The following is a 10,353-nucleotide window of genomic DNA, read 5'->3' as shown; positions in this document are numbered from 1 at the left end:
AGACCTCTACAAGCCCGGTAAGAGAGCGTAATACACACACCTCTACAAGCCTGGTAAGAGAGCGTAATACACACACCTCTACAAGCCCGGTAAGAGAGCGTAATACACACACCTCTACAAGCCCGGTAAGAGAGCGTAATACACACACCTCTACATTCCTGGTTGGAGCTGTGTGTATACTTAGGTGCCGATTTAAAATATGTATTGGGATTCTCATGATTCTATATGTATAGCAATTTCATACTGTGATTTATTGCGATTCGATGTTTCCAAACATATTGCTCACCATGGGTGTGTTTGTAAATTCGCTCTGGCTATCTACTCAGATTTCTGAGCACTCTCATCTGAGCGTGCCAGAGCGCAGAATAACTGATGAATTCACGAACGTCGGCAAAAACGCGTAATTATATTGTTGCCAGCAGCACAGTTACAGTCACCAACACTCTGGATAACATGAAAACAGCCTAACCAGCTCTGCTAGGGGGAGTAAAATGGTCAGTGAGCTGTTCCCACATTTGTGTCTGGAAGTAGCTAGCCAACGTTAGCCAGTTAACGTGGGTGCTTGACTGGCATTGTGAGGTCAGAACGCTCAGATCAACCCTACTCCTCGGCCAGAGTGTCTAGTGTGCGCTCTGAACGCTCCGAGAGCGAAACGCTCTGAATTTACGAACGCCCTGAGGGCACTCTGGCACTCAAGATTGAATTGACGAACACACCCCCATACACACTAGGGCGGCAGGTAGCCAGCCTAGTGGTTAGAGCATTGGGCCAGTAACCGAAAGGTTGCTAGATCGAATCCCAGAGCTGACAAGGTAATAATCTGTTCTTCTGCCCCTGAACAAGGCAGTTAACCCACTGTTCCTAGACATTGTAAATAATAATTTGTTCTTAACTGACTTGCCTAGTTAATTAAAGGTAAAAAAAAAATATATATATATATATATAATGTGTGTATGTGTACTCTCGTATCAACCCTACTCCTATCTATATATGTATGTGTGTGTGTGTACACACCCCATATATATGTCTGCTGCAGAGAGACAAGAGCCATAAATTAGAAAAATTGTGTGTGAAGCTTTGAGAACCTGGTAGTTGACACACAATTACAGAAAGAGTGACACCAGTATGCTGCTTTGTGGATATCAGGTTGGATGTGTGGGAATTATTTAGGAAGATGGACTAAGAAGTCACTAACTCTCTCACCCCCCCCCCTCCCTTTTTTTTTTTTTTTTTTTTTTTCATTTTGTCCACCCATACCAGCCACTGACCCTGCCCTGTTGGATCCCACGTTGGCCCGTAAGCTGCGCTCTAACCGGGAGGTGGCTCTCTCCAGCCTGGAGCAGGTCATCTCCAAATACGCCCTGAAGCAGGACGACACCGAGGAGGAGGAGAGGGCTAAACGGATAGAGAGAGAGAGGCAGAAGAAAGAGGTAGGAGGAGGAGAAAGGTGTTGGAGACCAATTTACATTTTAGAAATGACTGGAGATGACATTTAAAAAATAAATGTTCTGTAATTCTGACCTGTTATAGTCAGCCAACGCTTTTCCACGTCTGCTTTTAAAATACATGGTATTTATTTACATAAATGACTATATCTGTCACCACTCACTGACTGTTTTTTCTGTGTGTGTCAACGGAAGGGTCAGTCATCGGTGCTGGAGGCCACCACAGCCGATGACAATCCCCTGAAGAAGGGAGAGGATGGTGAGGGTGAGGAGCAAGCTGAGGAGGAGGAGGATGATGAAGACGACGAGTCGTCTGATCCAGACATCGAGGAGGAGATCCAGGCCAGCAAATCACAAGCAGGGCCAGGTGATGAGGATGATAATTTGCATCTACACAGCACCTTTCTCAAATTCAGTGTTTTAACCCCGGTTTATCCTGGTTTCAACTGATTTGGGTTTTCTTTTTTTTCAGAGGATGATGAGGAGGAGGACAACGAGGTAGAGGCAGCAAACGAGAGTGAGAACGAGGTGGATGGTGGGAGTGACGGAAACCAGGATGGAGGAGAGGAGGAAGAGAACGCTGAGGTGGACAAAGACTCCGTGATAAGCGGAATCAGCCCCATTTCCCGGGGTGACATCCCACAGATCTCCTCCTTAGTCGACGAATCCCCCACAGACAGCCCCAGCCAATCAGAGGCGATGGAGGTAGACAAGGGGAACGAATCATCCAATACCAACCTGACAAATGAGGACATTGTTTCCTCCAATCACATTTCAGCTGTGTCCATAAGCACTAGTGTGGAAACGAAGGACTCCTCAGCTTCCCCCATGGCGGCGAATCAGGTCTCTTTGCCACCATCACCGGTGCTGATTTCGACCAATGAGGACTCCTGCACGGTCATCACTGAGACGAGGTCAGCGAATTGCAGCCCCAGGCCACCCAGTCCCAGAGACACCTCCAGAGGCAGGAAGAGAAAGAGGAAAGAAGAGGTGAAATCCAGGAAGTCTTACAACGGGGTTCTAAGGCACCACAATGGGAGGTAAGGCTGTAGCATCCAAATTAATGATGGAGAAGAAGAAAAAAATCTGTGGAGATGCCTATCCATTTTCAAATGTGGAGACTTGAATGAATGAATTCTCTCTGTCCGTATGCAGTGACCGTGACCTCCCTCTGGACATGGACGTGGTGACCAGTAGCCCCCTGCAGGCGGACTCCACCAGGGCAGACACTCCCACCCAGGAGATGGTCACCAGCTCCCAGTCCACCCCGCCTCCCAAGAAAAACAAGGTGAGGGTAAATGACGATTGCTGATGTTTAAGTATCATGACACTATACCTTTTTTCCACGTATACGCAGCACATCAAACATACAGTGCATTCGGGAAGTATTCAGACCCCTTGACTATTTCCACATTTTGTTACGTTACAGCCTTATTCTAAAACGGATTAATGTATTTTTTTACCCCATCAATCTACACACAATATACTCCATAATGACCAAGCGAAAACAGGTTTAATTTAAATAGAAATACCTTATTTACATAAGTATTCAGACCCTTTGCTATGAGACTCAAAATTGAGCTCAGGTGCATTCTGTTTCCATTGATCATCCATGAGATGTTTCTACAACTTTTCCACCCGTGGTAAATTAAATTGATTGGACATGATTTGGAAAGGCAGACACCTGTCTATATAAGGCCCACAGTGCATGTCCAGTGTTTCCGCTGCACTCATTTTAAATCATTGCAGCAACATGGAACATGAACAAATATTTCTGCTGAGGTGCATTTTGAGGATGCTAGAACATTCCACATGTCCTTTTCCTCTGCAAATAAAACAACCCCATAGTAGAACAGCTTATATATATATACAGTGGGGAGAACAAGTATTTGATACACTGCCGATTTTGCAGGTTTTCCTACTTACAAAGCATGTAGAGGTCTGTCATTTTTATCATAGGTACACTTCAACTGTGAGAGACGAAATCTAAAACAAAAATCCAGAAAATCACATTGTATGATTTTTAAGTAATTAATTTGCATTTTATTGCATGACATAAGTATTTGATCACCTACCAACCAGTAAGAATTCCGGCTCTCACAGACCTGTTAGTTTTTCTTTAAGAAGCCCTCCTGTTCTCCACTCATTACCTGTATTAACTGCACCTGTTTGAACTCGTTACCTGTATAAAAGACACCTGTCCACACACTCAATCAAACAGACTCCAACCTCTCCACAATGGCCAAGACCAGAGAGCTGTGTAAGGACATCAGGGATAAATTGTAGACCTGTACAAGGCTGGGATGGGCTACAGGACAATAGCCAAGCAGCTTGGTGAGAAGGCAACAACTGTTGGCACAATTATTAGAAAATGGAAGAAGTTCAAGATGACGGTCAATCACCCTCGGTCTGGGGCTCCATGCAAGATCTCACCTCGTGGGGCATCAATGATCATGAGGAATGTGAGGGATCAGCCCAGAACTACACGGCAGGACCTGGTCAATGACCTGAAGAGAGCTGGGACCACAGTCTCAAAGAAAACCATTAGTAACACACTACGCCGTCATGGATTAAAATCCTGCAGCGCACGCAAGGTCCCCCTGCTCAAGCCAGCGCATGTCCAGGCCCGTCTGAAGTTTGCCAATGACCATCTGGATGATCCAGAGGAGGAATGGGAGAAGGTCATGTGGTCTGATGAGACAAAAATAGAGCTTTTTGCTCTAAACTCCACTCGCCGTGTTTGGAGGAATAGAAGGATGAGTACAACCCCAAGAACACCATCCCAACCGTGAAGCATGGAGGTGGAAACATCATTCTTTGGGAATGCTTTTCTGCAAAGGGGACAGGACGACTGCACCGTATTGAAGGGAGGATGGATGGAGCCATGTATCGCGAGATCTTGACCAACAACCTCCTTCCCTCAGTAAGAGCATTGAAGATGGGTCGTGGCTGGGTCTTCCAGCATGACAATGACCCGAAACACACAGCCAGGGCAACTAAGGAGTGGCTCCGTAAGAAGCATCTCAAGGTCCTGGAGTGGCCTAGCCAGTCTCCAGACCTGAACCCAATAGAAAATCTTTGGAGGGAGCCGAAAGTCCGTATTGCCCAGCGACAGCCCCGAAACCTGAAGGATCTGGAGAAGGTCTGTATGGAGGAGTGGGCCAAAATCCCTGCTGCAGTGTGTGCAAACCTGGTCAAGAACTACAGGAAACGTATGATCTCTGTAATTGCAAACTAAGGTTTCTGTACCAAATATTCAGTTCTGCTTTTCTGATGTATCAAATACTTATGTCATGCAATAAAATGCAAATTAATTAATTAAAAATCATACAATGTGATTTTCTGGATTTTTGTTTTAGATTCCTTCTCTCACAGTTGAAGTGTACCTATGATAAAAATTACAGACCTCTACATGCTTTGTAAGTAGGAAAACCTGCAAAATTGTCAGTGTATCAAATACTTGTTCTCCCCACTGTGTGTATATATATATATATACCTAAATATTCCTCTTGTGGCACATTCATGTTATAAGTGCTATAGGGAGGGAAACATGCATTCTGACACAGTCAATGCACAACAATTCTTGCAATCGCGAAAATAAGTCGTTTTAATGGCTTTTGCTAAAGAGGGGTTTCCCAGCTTTCCATTCTTACTTTCTTTATTTCTCAACTCCTAAATATGCTTGAACTTTTAAACCCATAATTAAAAAAATAAAATGTTCAGAAGCACGTTACCGCTCTGCAATTCTCAGTGAGTGCATAGGGGAGAGTGGGGCTAAATGTAACACCGGTCAATTGTAGAGTGACTTGGGGTACAACGCCTATTTACGTCAAAATAATTTCTCTGGATTGACTTAAAAAATTGTAATGAGACAGAAAATATTTTGGTTGATCAAGAGTAGTGGAAACCAGGGGGGAAAAGTGACGAAGTGGTTTCTGTGAGGAGTACAGGCAGGGGGCTTATTACCCCGGGTGGCAAGTTACCCCAACAGGTAGACCTACAGAATATTCTGTGTTTATGCAAGTTTTTTGGGGGACATACAATTAATCAATATGATAATAACTAGTTAAAAGAAAACATTTGAGTTCTGGCTAATGATTAGCCCAATAGGGTAAATGCAGGTAGGCAACACCATGCTTCAGCCTACTTTGCTGCATCAGTTGGGCACACCTGATAATATGGACCATGCATAGGCTATATACTGTACATGGCCCAATATGTTAATTATTTTACCAATGTGTTATTGGGCTAATTTCTGGAGGTGGAAATTCTATTTTAGATGGTGTCAGCATACTTATTTTCATTCATTTTGGAGTAGAATGTCCTTTTTTAAAGTTACCAGATCTTAGTTCCTCAGTCCTTCTACATAAGAATTAGAAGGGACCCCTTCAACCCCCCTCCAACCTTTTCCCCCCCACTGCTACACATTTTTCCAGAGGGAACACTGGCATGTCAGAGCAAAAACAAAGCCATAAGGTAGAAGGAATTGTCCGTAGACATCCGAAACAGGATTGTGTCGAGGCACAGATCTGGGGACGGGTACCAAAAGATTTCTGCAGCATTGAAGGTCCCCAAGAACACAGTGGCCTCCATCATTCTTAAATGGAAGCAGTTTGGAACCACCAAGACTCTTCCTAGAGCTGGCCGCCCGGCCAAACTGAGCAATCAGGTGATAAGTGCCTTGGTCAGGGAGGTGACCAAGAACCCGATGGTCACTCTGACAGAGCTCCAGAGTTCCTCTGTGGAGATGGGAGAACCTTCCAGAAGTACAGTCGTGGCCAAAAGTTTTGAGAATGACACAAATATTTATTTTCAGTCTGCTGCCTCAGTTTGTATGATGGCAATTTGCATATACTCCAGAATGATCAGATGAATTGCAATTAATTGCAAAGTCCCTCTTTGCCATGCAAATTAATTGAATCCCCCAAAAACATTTCCACTACATTTCAGCCCTGCCACAAAAGGACCAGCTGACATGTCAGTGATTCTCTCGTTAACACAGGTGTGAGTGTTGACGAGAACAAGGCTGGAGATCACTCTGTCATGCTAATTGAGTTCGAATAACAGACTGAAAGTTTCAAAAGGAGGGTGGTGCTTGGAATCATTGTTCTTCCTCTGTCAACCATGGTTACCTGCAAGGAAACACGTGCCGTCATCATTGCTTTGCACAAAAAGAGCTTCACAGGCATGGATATTGCTGCCAGTAAGATTGCACCTAAATCAACCATTTATCGGATAATCAAGAACTTCAAGGAGAGCGGTTCAATTGTTGTGAAGAAGGCTTCAGGGCGCCCAAGAAAGTCCAGCAAGCGCCAGCACCGTCTCCTAAAGTTGATTCAGCTGTGGGATCGGGGCACCACCAGTACAGAGCTTGCTCAGGAATGGCAGCAGGCAGGTGTGAGTGCATCTGCACGCACAGTGAGGCGAAGACTTTGAGGATGGTCTGGTGTCAAGAAGGGCAGCAAAGAACCACTTCTCTCCAGGAAAAACATCAGGGACAGACTGATATTCTGCAAAAGGTACATTGATTGGTCTGCTGAGGACTGGGGTGAAGTCATTTTCTCTGAATCCCCTTTCCGATTGTTTGGGGCATCTGGAAAAAAGCTTGTCCGGAGAAGACAAGGTGAGCGCTACCATCTGTCCTGTGTCATGCCAACAGTAAACAATCCTGAGACCATGTGTGGGGTTGCTTCTCAGCCAAGGGAGTCGGCTCACTCACAATTTTGCCTAAGAACACAGCCATGAATAAAGAATGGTACCAACACATCCTCCGAGAGCAACTTCTCCCAACCATCCAGGAACAGTTTGGTGACGAACAATGCCCTTTACAGCATGATGGAGAACCTTGCCATAAGGCAAAAGTGATAACGAAGTAGCTCGGAGCAAAACATTGATATTTTGGGTCCATGGCCAGGAAACTCCCCAGACCTTAATCCCATTGAGAACCTGTGGTCAACCTTCAAGAGGCGGGTGGACAAACAAAAACCCACAAACTCCAAGCATTGATTATGCAAGAATGGGCTGCCATCAGTCAGGATGTGGCCCAGAAGTTAATTGACAGCATGCCAGGGCGGATTGCAGAGGTCTTGAAAAAGAAGGGTTAACACTGCAAATATTGACTCTTTGCATCAACTTCATGTAATTGTCAATAAATGACTTTGACACTTATGAAATGCTTGTAATTATACTTCAGTATTCCATAGTAACATCTGACAAAAATATCTAAAGACACTGAAGCAGCAAACTTTGTGAAAATTTAATATTTGTCATTCTCAAAACTTTTGGCCACGACTGTACAACTTTCTGCAGCACTCCAACAATCAGTCCATTATGGCAGAGGGGCCAGACAGAAGCAACTCCTCAGTAAAAGAAGCCACTCCTCCTCAGGTCGCTTGGAGTTTGCGAAAAGGCACCTAAAGGACTCTCAGAAACAAGATTCTCTGGATGGCACTAAAAATTGTCAAAGACTCCAGCCACCCTAGTCATAGACTGTTTTCTCTGCTACCGCACGGCAAGCGGTGCCGGAGTGCCAAGTCTATGTCCAAGAGGCTTCTAAACAGCTTCTACCCCCAAGCCATAAGACTCGTAAACAGCTAATCAGATGGCAACCCAGACTATTTGCATTGTCCCCCCCCATCCTCTATGCTGCTGCTACTCTGTTATTATCTATACATAGTCACTTTAACTCTACATGTACATATTACCTCGACACCGGTGCCCCTGGACATTGACTCTGTACCGGTACCCCTTGTATATAGCCCCGCTATTATTTACTGCTGCTGTTTAATTATTTGTTATTCTTATCTTACTTTTTTTAAAGGTATTTTCTTAACTGCATTGTTGGTTAAGGGCTTGTAAGCATTTCACTGTTGTATTCGGCGCTTGTGACATACAATTTGATAAAACCAAGATTGAACTCTTTGGCATGAATGCCAAGCCTCACGTCTGGAGGAAACCTGGCACCATCCCTACGGTGAAGCATGGTGGTGGTAGCATCATACTGTGGGGATGTTTTTCAGCTGCAGGGACTGGGAGACTAGTCAGGATTGAGGGAAAGATGAACGGAGCAAAGTACATAGAGATCCTTGATGAAAACCTGCTCCAGAACCTCAGACTGGGGTGAAGGTTCACCTTCCAACAGGACAACGACCCTAAGCACACAGCCAAGACAAAGCAGGAGTGGTTTCGGGACAAGTCTCTGAATGTCCTTGAGTGGCCCAGCCAGAGCCCAGACTTGAACACTATCTAACATCTCTGGAGAGACCTGAAAATAGCTGTGCACCAACCTAACAGAGCTTGAGAGGCTCTGCAGAGAAGAATGGGAGAAACTCCCCAAATACAGGTGTGCCAATGTTGTAGCATCATGCCCAAGAAGACTCGAGGCTGTAATCGCTGCCAAAGGTTCCTCAACAAAATCCTGAGTAAACATTTCTAAACTTGCAAACATTTCTAAACTTGTTTTTCTTTGTCATTATGGGGTATTGAGGGGGGGGGGGACAATTTAATCAATTTTAGAATAAGGCTGTAATGTAACAAAATGTGGAAAAAAGTCAATGGATCTGAATACTTTGAATACAGTGTGTGTGTGTGTGTGTCATGCTCTTGCTCCACTGCCGTGACATATCACCAAACATTTTTGTGGCGAAGTCACTTGTGTACACTATACAAACCTCTTACCAATCTCTACTTTGTGTCATTTTCAGGTCAACGTGGCAACTCAATGTGACCCGGACGAAGTGATCGTCCTATCGGACTCGGAATGACCTTTTCCCCAACCCTACTGGGTGTTCAGGCTTCCCATTGCTAGCCTGGAACCAGGTCTGTTTATGCTGCACAAACAGATCTGGGACCAGGCCATCCCATTACTGCCTCTTGACTTCCAAACCAGTGCCTGCTAATGTGAACTCTTGAAAATGCACACATTTTCAGACGGGAGAGAGCAAACTTTTCATTACAAATTGAAACTGGCAATGGACGTGGTAGTTTACCACCAGTGTTTACATTTTGTATTTATATGCCAATTTTTGCCCAGCGTCTGGATTGTGTGAGGAGGGAGCAGTATCACGTCAGGTTATTTTTGTATTTTAGCTGTAAAAATATTGTTTGTCAATCGTTTTAGGTGGGTGAATGAATGGGTGTCTGTGTTTGTATTCTAGAATGCCGGCAATAGAAGATAAACCAGCGGAACACCGGAGTACTGTATCTTAGATTTTATACAGAGCCAATACACAACCTACACGTCCAACTGTCAGTGTAATCATGGATCATTTGCTGTGTGGTTGCTGTGTCCACATAGTGCAACTTACTGGCCTGAACAACGCTATTTCTCCCAAGTAGTTACAAGAGCAACTAAGTGGCAGATTGGCCGATTGTGTTCAAGATGCCAAATGAACACAATTGAGCAGATGCATTGACGTAAACGGCCAGGTACAGCTTTGCGTTAACGTGAAATGTAGTGCAGTGTCCTACTTTATGCAGGCATAACCCCCCTGAAGAAATGTTCACATTGACTTTGCAGAAATAGCTGGGTTCATGCTGATGGGTGTTGTTGTAGGAGAAGTCCATCTCGGCATGTAGTAAGCAGGTAGGTGTTTAGGTTGATTTGCATCAAAGGAACGTTCATAACGCCTCTTGCTTGAGACTGCAAACGGTGGTAATGATTTAATCAGACTCATTCTTTTTCAAACCTCCCTAAGACACTTTGATTGGATTCTGTTGTTTTGACCAATTCAAGGTTACGGGGAAGGTCACTTAATTGTTATCTAATTTTCCTTTTAGTACACTGAGAAGCAAAGATCACATTTCCTTTTAAATAAACTTTGATAATAAATGAAAGTGCTTTGTGGTAACTCATTTAAAGCAATTAGGTAAGTTGTCCTTGCAAACAGCCCAACGTTGAACATGGCAG

The 10,353-nt window shown here is 44.4% G+C and overlaps 1 protein-coding gene across 1 annotated transcript; it reads left to right on the top strand.

Annotated features, from left to right (window-relative positions):
• The first annotated feature begins 287 nt into the window (after positions 1 to 287).
• On the top strand, positions 288 to 9,208 carry LOC139555399 (death domain-associated protein 6-like). The gene is made up of 6 exons (XM_071369146.1): positions 288 to 291; positions 1,261 to 1,430; positions 1,641 to 1,812; positions 1,918 to 2,485; positions 2,601 to 2,733; positions 9,149 to 9,208. Exons 1-6 carry the CDS (start codon positions 288 to 290, stop codon positions 9,206 to 9,208), a joined length of 1,107 nt encoding a protein of 368 aa, XP_071225247.1.
• Positions 9,209 to 10,353: the final 1,145 nt, after the last annotated feature.

The sequence above is a fragment of the Salvelinus alpinus genome, chromosome 26, assembly GCF_045679555.1.
Source record: "Salvelinus alpinus chromosome 26, SLU_Salpinus.1, whole genome shotgun sequence".
Taxonomy (NCBI): Eukaryota; Metazoa; Chordata; class Actinopteri; order Salmoniformes; family Salmonidae; genus Salvelinus; species Salvelinus alpinus.
The sequence above is the reverse complement of the archived record's forward strand: the minus strand, read 5'-3'. Positions and strand labels throughout refer to the sequence as shown.